Below are 21,792 nucleotides of genomic sequence, written 5' to 3'. Positions count from 1 at the left end.
TGTATACCACTCCATGCTGCTGCAAAGCCTCAGCCATCTCGGCTGTTGCTCCCATGGTTATGAGATACTATCTGTCTAGGCCCCCGAGTACACTGACATGCTCCTAGCTGCTTGGAGGAATCTGTTCCTTGGCAGCGCACAGAGCCCGTTTCTGGCCCCATCTCTGCTTGCTCATCCTGCTCGGTGGACATGCCAGGCTGCTAATGCTCATCAAGCTGCAGCAAGCAGGCAGCTGCCACATCCCTGCTATCTCACAGAGCACACGTCACTTCCCACACAGCTGAAGCCCCCTGACCATTTATTTAGATAGAACTGCTATAGCAGCAGGAAAAAAATCCTCCTCTAAGCACTGACCAACTGTTAATACTGCAGGCTGCCTCCCTTTTTTTCACTCTTAAGCTCTGGATTTGAATGCTTTTGGCCCAGCCTGTAGCCAGAACACTCTAGATACAGCCTTTCATCCAGGTGTAAGCTTTAAAATAATGGTGGAGAACAACAGAACTTCCCCTTCATACAAGAACCAAGGTTCTTGAAGGGGAAGTTCTGTTGTTCTCCACCATTATTTCTCCACCTCTTGCATGATCTCTTCAGGAGAGATTTTCCTCACTCTGGATAAAACAGATAATTTGTGCTGGACTTGAACCTACTCCCACCTGCTTCCCCTCTAACCTCCCCACTGATCCTCCTGAGCACCCAGCCACCTTCATTTCCTTCCTGCCTGCCCTGCCTCTACACCCTCGCTGTGTCAGGCAGCAGGTACTCAGTGCACCCACCTCAGGGCACCCGAAGCTTCAGGCCCCTGCTCATAGTCAGCAGGTTGGTAGCACCCATTTGCAGATGCAGTGCACACATACCAGCCCCCTGTCTGTAATGGGTTCCCAGTCCCTCCACTAAACATAGTATTATAGAGGCCTTAGATAAGTATTTCCTGAAGATATACCAGTGCTGCTTAAAAAAAATTGCTTGATTAATGAGCAATTTTGAATTTAATTTCCCATCTTCAGACAGCACTTCACGTGCTGTTTGTCAGCTCTTGATTATAAATCAGCAAGTGTTTTTGGTACTTAACCCAGTTGTTATCTTGCATTTGTTCTCTCTGCAGAAGAGCAGGGTGTGCTGGAGCACAGCCAGAGCCTGCCCAGGGTTACACCCACCCCGCACTAGGAGCTGCGCTGTGTGTGGACCAAGGGAGATGGTCTGTGTGATCAGGGCTGGGCAGGGCTGGGACCAGGTGTGTGCACCGCATCCAGCTGAGGCGTGGAGCCACTGCAAGTCGCTGTGGGGTTCTGCCTCTCATTTCCTTAACAGAGCGGGGGTCCTGTGGTCCATGGCTAAACTTCAGTAAAATCTTTGTACATCTGCCCCAGCGTCCTGCACCAGGGAGGGAGTCTGGGTCCCAGATAACCAAGAGCCCTTCTAACCAGGTGCCCATGGCTCTGTGGCAGCCATCGCCTGCAGTGGTGCAGCTGGCTTCATCTAGAAGGGGTGAGCAGAGGCTGTACAGCAGTGTCCGATCCACTGTGGCTTAAACACAAGCTTGGATGCCAAAGTATTAATATACGTGCATATGAACACACAAAACCCCTACTTTTTTGTTCTCTGTGAACACCAAAAGGTTCAAAGTTCCTCCAGTTGTTCACCTTGGTGCAAGTTAGATGCAAGCTCACCGCCCAGCGAGCCCTCCTCACTCACAAGGCCACGCTCAGGCTTTCTGCAATATGGCTGCCCCTTGCTGCATGTCAGACAGCTGCTGGACACTGCTGTACGTGACGGGGCTGTCAAAGTGCTCCCTGCAGGAATCACCCTTGGTGGTAACACTACCTCCTCTCTGTGGACTGTCTCTCTTGGAAATATTCCTTCACATCTTGTTTTCTCCCATGACTATAGCTGTGATTTGAATTAAAGCTATTTCTGTTTCTTTCTTAGGAGTATATTTGTAAATCACTGGAGGGATTTGCATAATCTTCGTAACAGTTTCTGAATGATTTCCCTACTTGTTATCCTGTTATCTACGTGATTAAAGCCCAGGAGAACTCGCTGTGCTAGGAGCACTGCATCTGCCTGCAGTCACAGTGCTGTGTGCATGCCCAATCCCCTTGCAGTGCAGCGAAGGAAACCAACCCCTAAGGAGCAGAGCTTCTTCAGTGTGTCTGCGCAAGCTTTGCTACAGCTGGGAAAAGCACCAGCACCTCAGAGTTCTACCGTCAACTCTACCCAACTGGGAAGTCTGCAGCTTCCCATTTAAACCCACTGCAGACACCAAACATGCTGCTGATTAGGTATGCAAATATGTAGCTCTTCCACAAGTGTCACTGGCAGAATACTCCCAGCAGAGCTCTCAAAGGCATATGCATTATTCACATGGGGGAAAACACATATTTATTCCCTTGCACCTCAAATAAGCATTGCCTGGAGCCTGGTGCAGATGGGCCCTATTTGTGGTAACACCAGACCTGGTACACATGGTGCTGGTGCACTGCCACACACTGCTAGAAGGGGATGGTCACCAAAGGGTCCTCACTTCAGACCTGGTTCACAGAGCACCATCCCACCCTGCAGGTTGTGCTGCTGAGTCTTGCTCGGGCTGTTCTGGGGGAAAGTACAGTTAACCTTGCAAAAAGGTCTAGAGAATGATTGAGTGCATTTGTGGAAAGTTATATTTAACTTCCCAGAAGGGCTCTTGTAGGGAATGATCATACCAGGACATGGCACTTTTGCTGCAGAAGAAAACCTGCTGTTGATATAAGTAAGCAACAGCTTGACCTCAGGACAAGTTCAGTCGGAATATAACTGTTGTGAATGAGATGTTAGTCATGAAACATCTGTTCAATAGTAAATTTAGTAAACTGTTCTATCCACCATGGACCAAGGTCTGCAGAGATATACAGAGCCCTCAGATCTGCCTTCAGCTTTTTGATGGAACAAGAGACAAAGGCCTTCAGTTGTACCAGGGGATGTTCAGGTAGGAGGCATTTCTTCTCAGGAGGAGTGCTAAGGCACTGCAACAGGCTGTCCATGGGGGTGGTGGAGTCATCATACCTGGAGGTGTTCAAGAAATATGTAGATAAAGATAGTCTAGAGCAATCACAGGCATGGGTTGGACTAGATGATCTTGCTGGTATTTCCAGTCTTAATGATTCTGTGATTCAGCACCCACAAAGCTGTCACTGAACTCTGAGCAGCCAACATGATACCATCTCTGCTGCTGCTGTAAAACCCTCTGATACACACTAGTGCTCCCAACACATTCTGAATTAGAAATGCCCAAGGCACAGAAGGAGCACTGCAGCCCATTAAATTATCAGGATTACCAGTATATCTTGTTCACTGCAAATTCTGACAGTTCTTTCCCAGAATGAACTGAGAATGAAACTTTCAAGTCTATTCTGCTCTAACACACTGGGCAACTGCTGCTGTAATTTTATCTATGGAAACTGTAAACCCTTGCTGGAAACCCTGGCCTGCTGTCCAGGGGGTTTGTATTAAGTATTTAAATGGCTCAGTGGTTCTGTTTACTTTCAGCTGTTCAAGCTCAGCAATACAGCTGGGCTGAGCTAAGATCTGTTCACGTTTCTGGACCTTCACAGGTATACTGGATGTAGCTGCGGTTTATACAGAAATTGTTAGCTTTGTTTATACCAGGATATAGACCCCTTCTATTTCATGTACCCTCTCCATCACCTACAAGCCTAAGTGGTGGGCAGAGCAGCAGTGCAACATGTCAGTCATGGCACATGCAGTCACTCTGGCAGGGAAGATGGCAGCAGATGCAGTCACACTCTTCCTCCTCCGACAGCTCCTCACACTGAGAGCAGTGATGCTGTAGTAGTTGAAAGGTGTAGAAGCAGCTGCCTCAAATGGTAGGGATCCACAAAAACCAGCAGATAGAGAATGGAAAGCATGCAGAACCCACTGATTTGGTTCCTTAGTTCTCAACATTTAAGGAAATGCAAATACTTTCCATTCTGGTGGAAATGGTGCTGTGCATGGAGTCAAAAGCCAGTAAATCCCCTAGAAGCTGAGGGTATTAAGTTTCCTCTGGAGACCTTCATCCTCTGCAGCTTTGGGCTAAGTACAAGGAGGACAGTGCCCTGTGGGCCTCGAGCAGTGCCAATGGAGGCCATGGGAGGTGAAGTAAGGGCTGCAGGAGCAGTCAGCAGTGAAAGACTGCTGTAACCCTGGGGACATGCTGATCTATGTCGCGTCTCCATGGACATCACTCCAGTGAACTCTGCATGTCTCTCTTCTAGGAGCAATGGAAAGTTATGATTTCCTCCCAGGCATAAAGCATTAAAAATCAGTATTGAACAGCCTCCAGGTCTGGGATGCAACAAAGCAGGTCATTTTAGAAAGACCCAAGTGGCCAATCATGAAGGATTGTAATTTTCCTGTGTCTTCTGAAATGTTTCACAAGCTGATTGAATTCATTAACAATACTGGTGGAAACAAAAATCTTCCTCCTCATAGGCTGCATCGAAGAAAAGATTTTTATTTGGCACTGGAAACAGAAAGCCAGCGTCAGAGACTAAGCTGGGCTACCCTTTTCCACAGAGGCACCACGAGTGGTATCACCAATGGTAATCTAGAGCCTTATCTTTCAATTACAGATGAGTAATTGGGATGGAAACCTGACCTGACCTGTCTAAAACATTCATTTTAATATATTTTAAGTAGGATTGGGCTACTCTACCACAAAGCTCCAAAAGCCTTGGCACAAACATATGCAGGATTATACTTGAGGTATAGGATTCATAGCATTCACTTCCCTCGTCTGGTCTTCATTTCTCTCTACTTGACTGCACTCAGCTCAATCCAAGCCAAGCACAGTATTTCTTACTGATACCATTAGATGTCAGAAATGTAAACTCAGAAATTGGAGAAAGAGAAGGGTTCACAAAAAGGATGGCTGAGGAGGAGGGAAACTCCTCAGTGACACAGCTTCTCTGGGAGCCAGCTCCCCTGGTTGCATGATGGTTACCATCACCCACTGGCTTACAGCTCACGGAGGAGAAACACATACACGATCGCTGTTGCACCTTGTTATGGCTGCCATCACAGCCCTGAGCAAAACAACGAAGGCTCGACTCCCAGCCTCTTCCACATTCTTTGTGCTGACCAACCCTGTCCTGCTCAGCAAGATCAATGGGCAATGGAGGTTGTGTTCACTGGAAACAAGCAATGCACTCGTGCTAAACTGCAGCCAACTCCCTGGTTTGTAAAAGATCTATTTTCAAACCAGGGTGGGCTTGGTTTTTCTACCGAGTATCATCTCCGACACTGTCAGCTGAAAGTGTACTTACTGAAAATGAGGTGTTTTCTCATGGTGCTGGGGAATACAGAAATGAGAATGGAAAGAAGTCACATCATGGTACACCATGGTAATGTTTTACACCTAAAGAGATAAAAGTTACCTTCGTTTATTTTCAGATTTCTGAATAGAGATTGATTCTTATATGATATCTAATTAGTCACTGATACTTTAAGCAAAATCCCACGTAATAGGTAATCGTGACTGAAGGGAAGGGGAATCTTACAAGTACGTATATACACAAAAACAAGAAACATGCTGACACCACTTTATCACTTTTGTATTTTATTGTGGAACTCAGTTTATTTCTTTTACATCAAATATCCTCAATAGAAGAGGGGATATTGCACACAAATATCATAAAAGCACTACATATTACTTTCACTGGAAACTAATTTTCTACATTAGATATGACTGGATAGAATAGAAGTGATGCAGGATTATAAGACATAATACCATACACAGCTGCAGACTGACACAAACACCATTCAGAACAAGAGAGAGGAGGTGTGTGAGGTGCTTCTCAGTAGCAACAAGACTGTTTCTTTCCATAGTTGGGAAGAAAATGGCTGCATGCAAATGCGTGAAAGCGTATTTCAGATTTGTTCTTTTAAAGTTGTGATTACAGCCCAGTCTTGAAGAGGCGGCTCCTGCCATCTGGAGCTCCTAGCAAGTCTAGTGCAGAGAAGCTTTTGTATTACTTTTTCTTATTTTTGCTTTTTTAACCTTTTGATATTTTGTATGCCACTGTTTTATTCAGTTGTTTAATTTACTGGATTTTTTGTGAAGTCACAACAATCGGGCTTTTTTTTTAAGTACGAAACATTTTTAAACCAGGTGGACCACATAACCTCATTCTAAGAAATGCTTATCCCTAATTGCTTTTAGTGTTTTGTTCAATTACTATGCGAAAAGATGAAAGCTTACTGTTTCTTTCAAATGTAAAGATTATACTTCTCCCTTTCTAGTAAATCCAGACCAACAAAATGACTATTTCTCTCAAAACATCATTACTGAGCAAGAACCTCTGGCAACAGATGAACAAAGAGAAGCATATGACAGAAATGTCCCAGATGTACAGTAAGCGCTCTTTGGAGCTGACTTGCTTGTAGTGGGAGGGATTCGAAATTCAATTAACAAATCAATTAAATCTTAGTAAAATGAGTACTGGAACTCTCCTAAATAGAGTAAGCTATCATAGACAATTTTTAAAAAAACATTCATATACACAGTTATCTCCATTAACCACTGCATGTAAGGTAATTTTAAAAAATCAAAAGTGGATTCTATGAAAGATGGGATAAAAAGTAGAGGTCAATGACATTGGGCCCACCACAGGACTTTGAAAAGGCATGCATGAGAGGCCCTGTCCAAGTTCAGGAGTGGGGGATGATCTCTAAAGGTAATTCTTCATTGAATTTTATTAAGTAGAATAGTTAGTAGCATAACGATCATGACTGGGATGCTATTATGGATAACACCATCACTTAAATGGAGTGTCCTTTACACTCGGATATTGAATCTTTATAATTAGAGTAATCAATAACAAACCATGCTCCTAGAAATCTATGCCGATCAACAGCACTCATCATTAATGTACATGGTACATTTTGATGACTGTTACTAAGCTAATTGTGTAGTATTACGACTAGCACAGTTAGATTAGTTCCACAGACAGGAAAGACATTAAGGGCAAGAGGAGGGAGTTCATCACTATGTTGTACCCAGGCATGGTTGCCATTTAAAAGGAAATGGATGGAACAGGCATTACAATACCTCAGAGGAGCCAGGCTGGGCTTTTAATATTATTGTAGCAGCAGAAAATGAATGTACATTTTAAGATTGGCTTTAACTGCCTTTTCCTTTTTTTTTTTCTTTTTTTTTTCTTTTTTTTAATAAGTAAAACAAGTGCTTGAGCCATCACAAACTTACTTTGAGAGATTTAAGGCTTGATTCTAATTTACAGTAGGATCAAGTGACTGTAACTTCCCTGATTGTAGCAAAATTGCTCCTGACTCACACTGGTGAGATTTGTCTCAGGACCACTGCTGTGCCTAAAACATTTTCTACCAAAGCAAAGGTACAAACTGTTTCAGATTTAGTCAGAAAACCAGAAGATCTGTTCCCATCCTCTCAAAAAATTTGAAATCTTACCTACATATGAAAATGTACAAAGCAGAAAGAACTGCAGAAACAGTACAACTATTTTTGTCAAACACATTGCCTAAAACTTTGAAGATTATGTATTACTAAAGCAATTTAAAGTAAATGATTATGAGCCCAGCAAGTATGTTTGGTTTCACAACATATTTCTAACTGCCTTTTGTGCTATAGTCGTTCTGAGTTATTCTTAAACACTTAAAAAGTACAGCAATAAATAAAACAGTATTGCTAGAGATACCTAAAAAAAAAAAAAAAAAAAAAGGAAAACACGAAAAATAAATCAAAAACCTCAACAACTGAGGAACAGTAATTCACAGCATTGAATGGGCCTTAGGAGCCCACAATTAAAGGACCCTAAAGCATAATAAAGAAAAAAACCCATAAAAATTAGGAGTGCAAACATATACCTATTAAACAAAAACATCCAAAAAATGTAAATTTGAAATAAATTAGAAGTAAAGAAAATAAAATAAGGTCATAGTTCACTACAGTTTGAAATGTAATACCAGCCATAACAGCGAATCATACAGACCAGCACATATCCCCATTTTGGAGGCCTTTACACCTTCTGTAACTTCCAATTCTCAATGCAATATATTTCTTTCATTATTTGGGTAATATTTATGAGACTAAAAAATCTAAACTGTCTTGAATTGTATAACTATTGTAGATGCTGTTCCTTTGCAGGCAGTCTAGAGAAGGAAAGGGAAGAGAAAAGGGGAAAAGGAAAGAAAGAAATAAGAAAGACAGAAGAAATGAAAGAAAGAGGGAAAGGGAAGAAGTAAAGGAAGGAGGGAAAAGGAAAGGGGAATGGGGAAAGGGAAATGGAAGGAGAAGGGAAAGGGAGAAGCAGAAGGAGAGGGAAAGGAAAAATACCTATTTTAGCTTATTGCTTGTTCTATCATTTTTCAAGACCTTATGAGAGAGAAAATGTAGCCTACATCCCCATAAATATTAGGCAATCAGCATTTCAAATCCTATCTTCTGTCATCATCAATAGATTAATTTTACCATCAAAATGCCCCCTCAACCACCTCGAAAGAAGGTTTTGTCAGTTAATGATTTTCAACTAATTTTACCTCAATATCCATTCTCACTAGAACCTTAAACAACATTATTCATTTACCTTACAAAACAACTAAAAAGATTGCCTTCACCTGAAATTTTTTCTTTGCATTTTCCTGTAAATGAAATCTTTTTGTTAAAAATTCATCTATTAAAAGTTCACGCAACGCTGAAAAACGTTTCTGTACATTTGTTCCCATATTCACTCTTAAATTAAACAAAAAAAAATAAGGTAAGTCAAAAGAAGGTTGAATACTGTACAGACTCGCAGGCAACCTTTTTATCATTCTCAATATTTCACTAAGGTTTGCAATTCTGATACTGGACACCCCTTCAATCTTACTTTCACAGCACAAAAGAAACTTTCAAAAAATGCTCGTCTTGCATTGTTGAGCTGTCCAGGTGCATCAATGAAGTGTTCACATGACTAACATACGTAATTCATAGCACCAAACTGTTTGACCAGTCAGACAGGCTTCCAGTACCACACTCACACTTCTTTATTGGTGTAACTATGATCCTAAAACAGCTGTTTTATAAATTTGCTGTCTCAACAGTAAAAAATAAGTGCATCAAGTTTCTTTGTACATTCAAGTTACTTTCTAAGGCAAATTGTCTACTGTACTCCCAACTGCTTTGGTATTTTGCTTCAGTCAATCAACACTTGACATGGGTGTTTAAGCACATGGATTGGTCAATTCTGAGTGGAGTAAGTGGACTTTCACTGGGAGCATGCCTTAGACCAACAATTCTGTATGTTGAAAGCAAAGTTTGAGAATTCTGGATGGGATACAGACAATGTGTTCATACTTGACCTATGATTGCTATGGTATGTCAGTATGCAGAGTTCAAATTAAAGTGGAAAACTGCAAATGAGAGTTTAGGTTGAACGTCCCTTCCTAGACACATTCCGTTTCTTCTTATTTTCTAGATAATTTGACTTTGTAAAGTAAGTATCCCCATTGTGATAGCTCAGATAGATAAAAAGTTTAAAATTTCTTTTCATACGAGAGCATAAGCAGACTGCAGTAAGCATTACATCTATTGCCATGAGACTAATGCAAATCTAAGTAGTTATTACCTTCTCCTCCTACCCCTCTTTCTCTCTCTTTGTCCTCTCTTTAGAGGGCAAACTCCTATACCTGGCAGAAGTCAGTTAGGATTGCTAGTGCATGGTTTCCAAAAGTTCAGCAGAGATGAAACTGGATCTGTATTTTCCCAGTAATTTGAACCCTAATATGGGAATGCTGTTATTTCCCTTAGCAATCAGCAAAGACTGAAAAATATTAGTGACTTACATCACCATGACACAGTATAGTATTTGGCAGGTATATAGTTCAGCAGTTGAAATAGATAGGTTGAACTTTTAGAAAAAGTGTTTTCAAATTGAAGAATTTCTGGAAACAAAGTTTAACGTTGTGGTGCATGGCCTGCTCTTACAGTTCTATCTTGCATGCAGGAAAAGATTCATCTTGCATAACAACGGTGCTGCTGCTTGCCAAAACCATGATGTTGAGGTCCTGCTGTTTCTCATGGGTCTCTTGGTACCATTCCCTCATCACTTCTGAGTCATGGGTTGGGATTAAGGTCACCTGCAACAACAAGAAAGGAGAGCTCTTCAGACATGGGCAGCAGAAAAAACTGATAAGAAGTGACTCTCTTAAATTTTCCACCAAGTATGCTTTCCTTTTGTAAAGGGTGGATCTTTATGACATAAGTAGAAAGATAAAAAGGATGGATAAAAGGAAATAATTACGTAGGTAAAAAGAAGCAGTTTATGGAAGTAAAACCTTGGCTCTGTCTTGAAAGGTGTTGAGATGTAGCTTTTCAGAAAAGCATAGTCTGCATCAATAGTCCTTTAGATTATGGCCAAGTATTTTAATTTTTTTTATCACACTGAAAATGCATAAGAAATTTTCAGCTATACATGATGGCTGTCCGAACTATGGAATATTGACTTTGTTTTCCAATGCAAGATTTCCAAGCTTAGGTTGAATACAGTACAGTAATAAATAGCCGAACAGCCTTGTAAAACAAGAGTTTCAATCTGTTTTATTCTCCAGAGACTGATCAGCAGGGCTAAGAATAGGGGAGTGGCTGGGAATGTTGCGGCTCTGCGCTTCACTTGCGTTTCTGATCACATCACTGGTGGAACAAGGAAAAATGAGCCAAGAGCCTACCTGCATGTTGTTCTCCCACTGGGCCTTGCCCTCCAGCAGGGAGTCCAGAACAGCCCTGCTTGGCTCCTCAGCTGCAGCATCATTCCCGCTCACCACATAGTAGGATGACCGCACCCTCTTGAAAAACTCAACATCAACATTCTTGCTGTTGCTGTGGTTGGGAATGTACACCAGATCCAAATACACCGGAGGTCCTGGGGGCACTGCTGTAGATTTTGCTGACTTAGTAGTACTAGGTCCTTTGGAAATCAAACAACAAAAGAATACACCCCAGGTTGGTTAAAAATGGGCATTTATTAACAACTGCTATAATTGCTGAGGTGGTATTTCTTAAAGTTAGCTAATGTTGGTTAGGTATAGGGTACTCCTTTGTCTTCTGAAACAACTATGGCATTACTACAGGTTCCATTTTTGTTGTATCCCAATGGTTGTACTTTGAGAAAAAAAACTGAACAGACCTAACTAACTGTATAATACAATAAAATCACATTGCCACATAAACAAACATTGACTGAACCTTTCCCAGTAAAATACTACTATGCTCCAAAAATTGTAACAAAGATCTGAGATTACTGAATCACATTTGATAAATGGAAGTATTAATTTCTAAGTTAAGTAGTGCAGCTTTTCAAATGTTTCAGATCTGCATCATCATGAAACCTAGAGTTATACAAGAAGCCATGCAGATTTGAATCAATCTTTATTTACATACGTAAGTCAGCCACTTCCCACATTTTTACATTTACATTTTTATCTATTTGGTTTGTTACAAAATCTTTTATGATCTTTTATCACAAAAAAAATCTGTGACATCTTCTTGAATTGTGGATATCAACGTTGAACAAAATATTAGGCATGATATTCTACTACCAAATGTCAGTATCAAATAGAGCCTCATCTTAAGTTCTAGTGTATGCCTGAGAAGTATGACTCATGGAGAAAGAATCTAACACAGAAGGGAAGTGCTGTAGAAATGTACAGCATGGGGAACTGCTGCTTTGAAAACCATCCACTAGGAGGGACATGCAGAAAGTGGTGTGAGAAGAAATTAGTGGATGACTTAAAATAGAGAAGCTACAGACAACTGAATGTTGGTCTGCTTGTACTGAATCCCAGATCTGCTGCTAGTAAAAAGCTTTCAACAGAACATCAATCCTGATGACAACTGCAAAATCAAAGTATTTTCAAAATTCACCATAACAAGATTCACCATAACAACAATGCCTCCTTAAGTAATCTAATTAGTATTTTATTATTGCTTAGAAAACATAGTCATTCAAAATGACATTAACTTTCCGTGTGTTTAGTCATCACTGATGGCATAAGACTTTAACCGGATTATGTGATATACATGCTTAGCCCACTGTAAGTGCTCTTACTACTGTTATCATATTCTAAAATACTCTTTTTAAAAATAATCCAGCAAAGTAATAAAAGTGTCCAATGTCCTATAGTATCTTTGCCTCTCACGGAATTGAACTGCATTAATTAAGAGCATTGTGCCCATGATTCTGATAAAGTCTGTCGCTTCACTAGTAAATTCACTTCACCTAGATGAGTAGTACTTTTAATTCTGTAAGTTGGTTAACAATTTAGACAGCCAGTTTTAAGCTTTTTATACTTGATGTACTTACTCTTAATTCATGTCTTAGCAAACAGAGACATCTAGCTTCTCAGATTTTAAGAATTAATTCAGTGAATTTCATTCATTTGAATGCGTCCTTTACACACTGGATTTATGTCCAAAACATGGACCTTCTTTGAGAGTTTACTGTAAACCACATTCTCAGCATATATGAAGACAACCAAACTTCACTTGAACAGCTAGGAAAATCTTAATACTAGAGAGCACCTATCTGCTTTTACCTGTGGTGGCGGTCTTTGCTGACTTGGATGCTGTTGTATTCACTGCATTCTTGGTGTCCTTATCTTTCTCTTCCACTCGGGTCTTTATTTCTGGAATAGAGATATTTTTGCTGACCTTCTCCACAGACTCCATCTTTTTTGAAAAAGCTGTTTTGGGATTTTTTTCCAAAGATTCTTTTGCAGCTGGCTTTAGAGAAGCCATTTGTTTTGATTTACCATCACTTCTTTTAACAGGAGAAGATGACTTGGTCTTAGTACCAGTTTTCTTTGTTTTAGTCTTTTCTTTAAGGTCTTTCTTCAAAGGTTTACCCAAATTCTGATCAATAGGCAAAGCCTCTGGATCAACCATGGAGACATCAGGGTGCCTAGGGGAAGGGCTGCGATCCAGCATTGGGACAGGTGGTGGGTCAATGTATTTGTATGTAATTGTCTTGTCTGTTGGAATGGTTTCCGATTCATCTTCCGAGTCAATGTTAGCATCTGCAGTGATGGAAGGGCATTCCTCAGTCTCTGGAGGAACATCCGAATCAGTCTGAGAAGGGGCAGACTCACTAACTGAAGTTGGAGGGGTTTCATCACACTGCCGCCCTTGCTGCTTTCCCCCAGAGGGTGGCTGGGCTCCCCCAGATTGAGTTAGCAGCTTTTCTTGGTCTTGAGATTGTTCTTCACTTGCAAACCACTCAAGGGGATTTGGGTTGATAAATGAAGGTGAAAGTTCAGTTTTAGGATGCTTATATTCACAGGATGACACAAGGCATAAATCAACATCTTGACGAGATTCTGCTAATGATTTTCCTGGAGTAAAATGTGCACTTGCCTCATATGAATAGCTAGTGGCTTCAGGTGAGCTGGTGGATTTCCCAGTTGTCACACAGGAGTAAGCTGTGGCTTCTGCTGACCTGGTGGTTCTGCCACCTGTCTCACAGTGGTAGCTAATGGCTTCTGGTGACTCACTGGTTTTCCTCATTGCCTCACACGAATCCATAGCATCAAGTGATTGGGTAGCTTCCCCAGTTCTCTCGTATGAATAATCTGTGACATCAAGTGACTTGGTAGTTTTCCCAATTATGTCATGGGAATAATCTGTATCAGCAGGTGACCTGCTTGTTTTCCCTGTCATCTCATAGGAATAATCTGCATCTCCAGGTGACAAGGTGGTCTTCTGAGTCATCTCATAGGAGTAACCTGTACCCCCAGGTGACACAGTGGTCTTCTGTGTCATGTCGTAGGAATAATCTGCAGCACCTGTTGACCTGGTGATTTTCCCTCTAATCTCATAGGAATAATGTGTCTCCTCGGGTGACCTTGTAATTTTTCCCATTGTCTCATAGGAATAATCGGTGGCCTGAGGTGATCTAGTAGGTTTTCCAACTGCCTCATAAGAGTAGCTAATATCCTCTGGTGACCTAGTGGTTTTCTCTGTGGCCTCATAAGAATAACTAAGTTCCTCTGGTGATCTGCTGCTCTTCTCTGAATCCTCTTTTTCTGGGCTGAATAATGGTTCTGGGCTATGCTTTGTTAGGGTTTCTTCTAATGTGACAGCCTGGTAACCAAACACTTTATCAGAGGACACTTGCAGTGACAGTGGAGATGTGTGACTAGCTGACACTGTTTCTGTGACTGCAGGAGGTGAATCTGGAAAAGTAGGAGAGCATAGAGGAGAAGATTCTCTTGGAGTTAATGGAGATAGGTCAGACTTTGGTGACTTTTCTCCTAGGCTCTGAACCTTTTCTGAGGTAAAAGAATGAAGTGACATATCTCTGGGTGGAACAGCACCTGAAAAGGTTTCCTCTGGCAGTGGTGAAGTTACCTGGGAAGGTGTATGAGCTGATGAGCTAGAAGATGAAGCTTCAATTTGAGAAACTGAAATAATTTCTGAAATATCCTTCTCCTGAGAGTAAGATGTGTGCTCCACAGGGGAAATCTTCCTTGCAAAAGTGGGTTCCTGTATATCCGAAGGGCTATAATCTACTTCTGTCGGTCCATTTTCAGATATATGGTGTATTCCAGTGCCTACAGTAGGATATTCAGGAGACTGTCTACTGAAGTCCATTGCTAAAGACTGCTCAGGGGACTCCTGACCAAATTCTACTGACATAGTTGACTGCTCAGGAGATCTATGATCATGCACTGGGGTTCTTGATTTTGCTGTCTTAGGTGAGAAATCTGGTGGAGAAATGGACATAGGCCTTGGGCATTCCTCTTTAGATGGAGACATTTCTGTTTCCTGAAACGTTGTTGGTGTTTGAACAACAGAGACTGAAAGGGAATCATCAACTTCTGTTGAGTGAGGGGATCCAACCTCAGCATGCAAAGACGGGGATACATCATCAGTGGTTGGTTCTGGAAATGAACTAGTAGCAACAGATGCTGTGGAGACAGAAGCTACTCCTTCAATGTGGGAATAGGTATCTTCTGCTACAACCTCATCAACAGGTGTTGCAGACTTGTCAGAAACAGTGCCTTCCGAAATTGACATTTTAGTGTCTTCTTTTAGAGAACCAAACTGACTGATATCTATTTGAGTAGGTGAGAGATCACCTGTTAACTTCCGTTCATCCAAGACTAGTGAAGACTGAGAGCTGCTGGGTTCTGTATCTTCCATTTTTCTTTCTAAGCTGAAGCTTTCCTTAATTACCATAAACTCCATGCTTTTCTCATCTTGTTTTTCTTGGAAAAGGCCCACTGAACTGGCTTCAGAAGCTGGGCTCATCTGAACAGGTGATTTTTCCTTTTCAGGTTTCCCTTCAGAAAGACTTCCATAATCTCTAGTGGGGGATTTTACGTCAGCACTCAAAAATGTATCATAAGGTGTCTCTGAACCTATCAGTGGTGGACTCCGTAGAGGTGAGAGAACCTTTTCAATAGGAGATTCTGAATCTGGCACAGGCTCATCCATAGGGCTTATTCTGGGTTTTGCAGATCCATCTTTGACTTCACTGAATTCAACACTAACTGGAGCTTCTGTTGACTTTTCACTTGTTTCAGATGGAAGCTGACTGGATTTTTCATCAGTGGGAGACTGATAGTAAGGCGTGTGGCCAGCACTACCAGCAGCAGATTGTGAGGGAGATGCTACTTCTAATGTCTTATCTTCAGGGCTTGCACAGTGCTCTTCAGCAATTTCTTGAGGTACACTGGGCAATGCAGTAATGGAGGCAGTCTCAGCTGAGACCTTGATCTCATTGGGAGTGAGAGAAAAGTTCACACTACGTTCACCCAATGGTGTTCTGGCAACTGGTGATGGAGGGGACAAACTATCAGCTGGACTCTTGGTTGGACTACGTTTTGCAGCAACATCGACGTCTTCTGGACAGGTTTCTTTGATTTCTAACTTGACAATCTCACTTTCTTTTTGACGGTACACATCCTGGAATGCAGACTTGCAGAACTTGTCTTCTTCTAATGAAGAAGGTGGTGAGATGGTAGAAGCTGAGGCATTATAGTCTTTACCTTCTGTGGCCTCTGTTTTGGATCCTTCAGATAATCCGTTGAAAGCATCTGGAAGTGGAGAAAGTTTAGGTCTACCAAACTCTTGAGAGTACAGTGATGTTTCATACTTAGTAATGTTCACATACTCCTGAGAAGGTGATTCACTTTCCTCATTGTTAGTTTCATCACTCATGACATCCCGGGGTGTAGACATTTCATCCATAGGAGTTGGTTCACTAGATATTTCAATTGTAGACTGTGTATAACCCGAAGTAGCTGTGAATTCCTCGGGCTGATCTTCTCTATTTTCTTCATCAGAAACAGTGGCTTCACTTTCTGAACCACCAGGTAATGTCTCATCATGGATAGAAGAGGCTGGTTCAACTGCTGGAGACTGAGGCTCTGAGCATTTTGTTGGCGTAATTACAAGCAGGCCATATTTATCTTCAACTTCACCAGCTTCTGCAGCTTTGTCTACCACAGCCATCACATAATCTTCTTCAGCTTCTATTTTTTCAGTCTCCTCTTCAGCTCTGATGTCATCTTCTTTGTCTTCCTCCTGCTCTTCAGTCTCTTCAGTTTCTGCCTTTTCTACTGCTTCTTCCCTGTCTTCCTCAGCCCGTTCATCTGATGTCTCATAATCTGCCTTTTCAATATATTTTTCATCTTTAATGTTAGCATCTGCTTCAGACATTATTTCTTCTGAATAGTCATGAATTCTTCTTGGTTCTTCTATGTATGGTTTTGTGGTGTCGAGTGGTATCTTTTCTTCCTCATCTTCATCTCGTTCTTCAGCTTCTTCTGTCTCTGCCTTTTCCTCATAATCTCCTGCTTCTGATGATTCTTCCAAGCCAGTTCCCTCATCTTCAAACTTTTCAATGTCATCAACTCTGTGCTTTTCTACAGGTTCCAATTCTTCAGGTGTCTGTTCACACTCACCCTCAGCCTCTGTGGTTGTTATGCCTTCATCAGAGGATTCAGCAGGTCCTTCATTATCTAATTTTTCCTTTTGGATTTCAAAGGCCTCTTTATGTTCTTTGCCAGTGAGTTTCAGTTCATCCTCTATGAGTGCAACCTGTGGTCTTGTTGCTTTTATTGTTTCTACTTCTTCAGCTTTTAATTCTTCAAAATCTTTTGTCAAATCTTCTGGTGAAGACATAAGGGATCTTTCTGCTTCAAGTTCTTTTCCACTAGCTGTAATTTCTGCAGCTGCTACAGTAATGGCAGCAGCTCCAACTGCTGCAAGGGCAGTTTGTGCTCCACTGACTTTGATCTCCTTCTTCACAGTCTTAATTTTTCCTTTTTCCTTTGCTTTTCCCACAGGTACTGCTTCTTTTTTATCAGGTTCTTCCTTTTGTGGCTTAGGTTTTGCTGCTGGCTTTTTGGCTTCAGTTGAAGGAGCAGATGTCTTTTTTGATTCTTTAGGAACCTTTTTTATGTCCTTTTTGGCTTCCTTTTCTTCCTTAATTTCTTTCTTCTCTTCCTTTTTAACTTCTTTTTTAGCTTCCTTTGGTGGAGCTTCTTTCTTTACTTCCTTCTTGGTTTCCTTTTTTTCTTCCTTTTTCACCTCCTTTTTAACTCCTTTCTTGATCTCTTCTTTTTTGGGCTTTTCTTCTTTTTTGATGGGTATTTTCTCCTCTTTTTTAGAAAACTCTTTCTTTGGTTTTGCTTTTTCCTCTTTCTTTTCTTCAGGTTTTGCTTTGACTTCCTTTTTCACTGTCTTCTCCTTTGTTACTTTTGGTTTCACATCTGTAGCTTGTTTTTCGGAAGTTTCAGGTTTCCCTAACTGCTCTTCCTTACTGGTTGCATCTTTTTCTGCCACAATAATTTTGGTTTCTGGTTTTGCTGTTTTTAATTTTTTAACTGAATTTTTTTCTTTGCTTTCTATTTTCTGTGGCTTTTCCAGTGTTGGATTAGGCTTTGCAGGCTCCAGTGTTTCTACTTTAGATTCTTTTTTGACAGTCTTAGTTGGTGGTGCCTTTGCAGCAGGCTTCAGACTCTCCTTGCTGTCTGTTCGTGATTTCAGCTTTGCTTGTTTCACAGATGAACTAGCAATATTTCCAGTTAGGTCTTTTTGTGTAACCAGTGGTTGTTTAAGGAAGTCTAGGTGTTTGAGTTTTTCTAGTCCTTCTAGAATATTATATTGGGTGCTGTTTCCAGGAAACAGAACTCGGATTATTTTTTCTGCAGGATTAGCTGGATGCCACACTATCAGGGATGAGACAGAAGTGAAATAGGATAATGGAATGTCTAGTTCTTGGCCATTTGGAAGCAGAAATTCGACTTTATCTTTGCTAGTACCACTCCACTGATGCATAAAATATTGCATCTCTTTGCTGCTTTTGACAGGATTAAGCACATACATCTCAAGTTTGCCAACTCCCATTTTTTGAAATAAAATGATTGGGTCAATTGTATTTCCTACATTTCTGAAAAGAGGTTCTGGTTTCATAGACAATTTATTTAAGTACTGGAGAGTGAAACAAGCTTCTTCCACACTTCTTTTAACTCTGAAGCTTGGGTCCATGTTCTTCAAGTTTTCAGGTACATTAAGGAATACAACTCCTAAATCAGGTGAGATAAGATTTTTCATCCAGTCACTGTTTGTAGTAGATCCTTGAGATTGTTCTTCCTCTAATTCAGCTATCTTTCGCTGAAGCATGCTATTGATTCCCGGCAAGTTATCATCCCCAATATGAGTAAGCAGTATGGAATCTACTCTGTCCAAATGTCGAATAAGTTTCCAAAAGCAAGATTTTCTTTCAGATCCTCCGTTGATAAGCATATTGAATCCATTCACTGCAAACAATGCAGAGTCCCCTCTTCCACCTGGGAAAATGTAACAGCAGGGTTTTGAGAGTTTCAAGAAGCCTCCTGAGGTTGGAGGTTCTAAAATGTCAAAGGGTGATGGCACTTCTACTGATTCTGACAGGTACTCTGTAAATTCAGAAAGTCCTTCCATTTCAGGCAATATGGACGATGAGTTGAGCTTAATGTTAATGAAGTCTTGAAGGTTGTGTCGGTCAAGGTTGGAATTCTTCCAGTCCCCTTCCTCGGGGCAGAAAAGAGTTAAACTGGCTTTGTTGGCAGGGTGTGTGGTGCTCAGTAATTCACCAATCTAGGGTTGTAAAATAAAAACAAGAAAATGCATATAATTTTTTTAATGTTAATTAATGTCAGAACATAATATTCCCTGATCATAGAAGCTAGAGGAATGTGCTACCATAATTAGTTTACTGCTACATATTTAAAAATACAAAGGAACAATTTACTCCTGGTCCTTTCCTCACTGCTGAAAGCAGGAAATTATCACAGGGCTTTCCCTTTCCTTCTTCTCTCTTTATGGGAGGACGGTACAATCTTCTTTATTCAGAGAGGATGAAGTCTATAAAGCTACTAATAGATGAAGTCTATAATAGATCCAAGAGATCCATGCAAATGCCTATGGGAAACAGCACATTCCCTTAACAGGGTGTGTTACACTTTGGTGGCACAGTTTTAGCAGTGAGGGGGTTGCAGAAGTGGCCTCTGCAAGCAAAGCCCAACAGTGGCCTACGTCAGAACTCAGCCAGCTCCAGCTGCTCCAACAAGGACTTGCCTCTGCCAGAGCTGAGCAATGAGTGAAACTGGGTGTGTTCTGGGAAAGCATGGTCAAGAAAGGGGAAAACTCTGCCAAAAGCGGCTGGGAGAGAGGAGTAAGAAATGTGAGAAAAGCAACCCTGCAGCCACTAAGGTCAGTGGAGAGGAGGGCAGAAGGTGGTGGTAGAAGAGGATGGATGGGAAGAAGTTGCTTGTAGATTGCTTTTAGCTCTCACTGCTCTAGTCTGTTAGCAATAGCCTATACATTACACTAACCTTGCTTATACTGAATTTGTTTTGCTCATTCATAAGTGGGCTCCCTGTCCTTATCTAAAGCCATGCATTGTTTCCATCATATTTTCATTCTCTGTTCTATTGAGGAGTGAGAAGTCAGCATGGTGGTGCTGAGCTACCTATGAGTGTGAAAGCATCAGATGCCATAGTATGAAAAGCTTTTTTTTCTGTTCCAATCTGAACTAAAAAATGGCATTTAATAGTTCCAGGTTAGTACTTAAACAAACATGAGAAATAACAACATATTTTAAATATTGTCCCAAAGGTGGGGAAACATAGCCCACCTCTATTGTATCAGGTCTTTATTAATAAAGAGAACACCAAACTATATATAATTCTTTAAGGAGTAATTCAGACATAAAATATGACAATCTTTTTTATAGAAACTCAATTTTCAGTTAAGCTATAAGAACAGTTTACACAAAAATGTTATACATTATGCTCCAGCTGAATAATTTGGAAGTCTAAGACTGCAGACTGAATCAGCAGAAAAAAACGTGTACATACTAATGAATAATGTTTGATTGCAGTAGACCTCTGTGGGCCTCTGTGTATGCCTTGCTTCCTTTCCTTGTGTTACATTATTTATTTTCAGCATTTACTAAAAATAAGACTCAGCAAAGATGCAGTATCTGCTACCCAGACAAAAATAATCCAAGCAATATCTAAATAAAGCAATATGTAAATATTTTCTATCTTCTATTGTGAGCCTTACATAGCATTCAAACCATGTGATAGGAGTATAAAGACATTTTACCCATATGTCAGACACGTCTTTGTTTGAAAAAGAGCAAACAAAAATGCAAAAGAAAACAAAATGAAAGCAGTATTGATGGAAAAGGATAAAAGAGAAGGAAAATGGGAGACATTCTGGTTGTTCATGGCAAAAATAAGATTTGCATGTCTAACAGTGACACAAAGTACAGTGACAATTTCATAGAATCACAGAATGGCTTAGGTTGGAGGAGATCTTAGAAAATGTCCACTAATTCAGGCTTTCCAGGATCCCATCCAACCTGGCCTTGAATGCTTCCAGAGACAGGACAGCCACAATCTCTCTGGGCAACCTGTTCCAGTGCCTCACCATCTGCTGAGTAAATATTTCTTCCTAACATATAAAGCTAATTCTTTCCTCTTCTAGTTTAAAGTCATTCCCCCTTGTCCTATCACTATCAGCCCATGTAAAAAGTCGGTCCCCCTCCTGCTAGTAAGCCCCCTTCAAGCACTGAAAGGCTGCAATGAGGTCTCCCCAGAGCCTTCTCTTCTCCCAACTAAACAAGCCCTACAACCTCAGCCTTTCTTCATATGAGAGTTGTGCCAGCCCTTTCATCATCTTCATAGCCCTCAGTAGTTGCTCAGGAAGCAGTTTCACCATTTACTCTTTTATAGTACAAAGATGTGACTCCTCATTCTCTTCCCTGGATTCAAACTCAGCACAGGAGCAACATACTATGTTTATGAACCCAGCCATCTTTTCAAGTACTGCAGTACATCTGTTGAGGAATTCTCAAGTTTCAGAGAAGATAAAGAGCAAGGCATCTGCTCAGAGAGAATACAAGATTGATTCATAACCTGGACCACAAAGGGAAAAAGAAAAGTTTTCCTCCACTAGCTGCTGTTGGAAAGGCAGCAAAATGGGACATCTTCAACATTCTGGCACTACAGAAGTTTAAGACTCTATTAAGTTTTGCCTGTAGAAAGGTCTACAAGCTAGAGGTAGTTTCCTGAAGAAGAAAAGTATTCCCTTGATGAAGGGAAACGATTTTTACTTATTTGGAATCTCACTCCATGACCATAGTTCAGGTTTGGTCCAGTGGAATGAAAACGAACAAAAACCAGAAACACAAACTTCACACTATACTCATCAAACCTTTCTTGCTTATGGGTCAGGACAGAACACGAATT

The 21,792-nt window shown here is 40.9% G+C and overlaps 1 protein-coding gene across 1 annotated transcript in view; it reads right to left on the bottom strand.

Moving 5' to 3' along the window:
- Positions 1 to 8,248: 8,248 nt before the first annotated feature.
- MAP1B (microtubule associated protein 1B) overlaps positions 8,249 to 21,792 on the bottom strand; it is a 64,498-nt gene continuing 50,954 nt past the window's right edge. The window contains exons 5-7 of the mRNA XM_065744191.1: positions 12,583 to 19,132; positions 10,717 to 10,955; positions 8,249 to 10,128 (exon numbers count right to left, since the gene is read on the bottom strand). Of these exons, the coding sequence (XP_065600263.1) occupies positions 9,973 to 10,128; positions 10,717 to 10,955; positions 12,583 to 19,132 (6,945 nt within the window). The 3' untranslated portion in view covers positions 8,249 to 9,972. The remainder of the gene's footprint in view (positions 10,129 to 10,716; positions 10,956 to 12,582; positions 19,133 to 21,792) is intronic.

This window comes from Cyrtonyx montezumae, unplaced genomic scaffold (assembly GCF_038088225.1).
Source record: "Cyrtonyx montezumae isolate F1298 unplaced genomic scaffold, pur_monq_1.0 scaffold_30, whole genome shotgun sequence".
Classification (NCBI taxonomy): Eukaryota; Metazoa; Chordata; class Aves; order Galliformes; family Odontophoridae; genus Cyrtonyx; species Cyrtonyx montezumae.
Note: the sequence above shows the minus strand (reverse complement) of the source record. Positions and strands in the feature narration are given on the sequence as shown.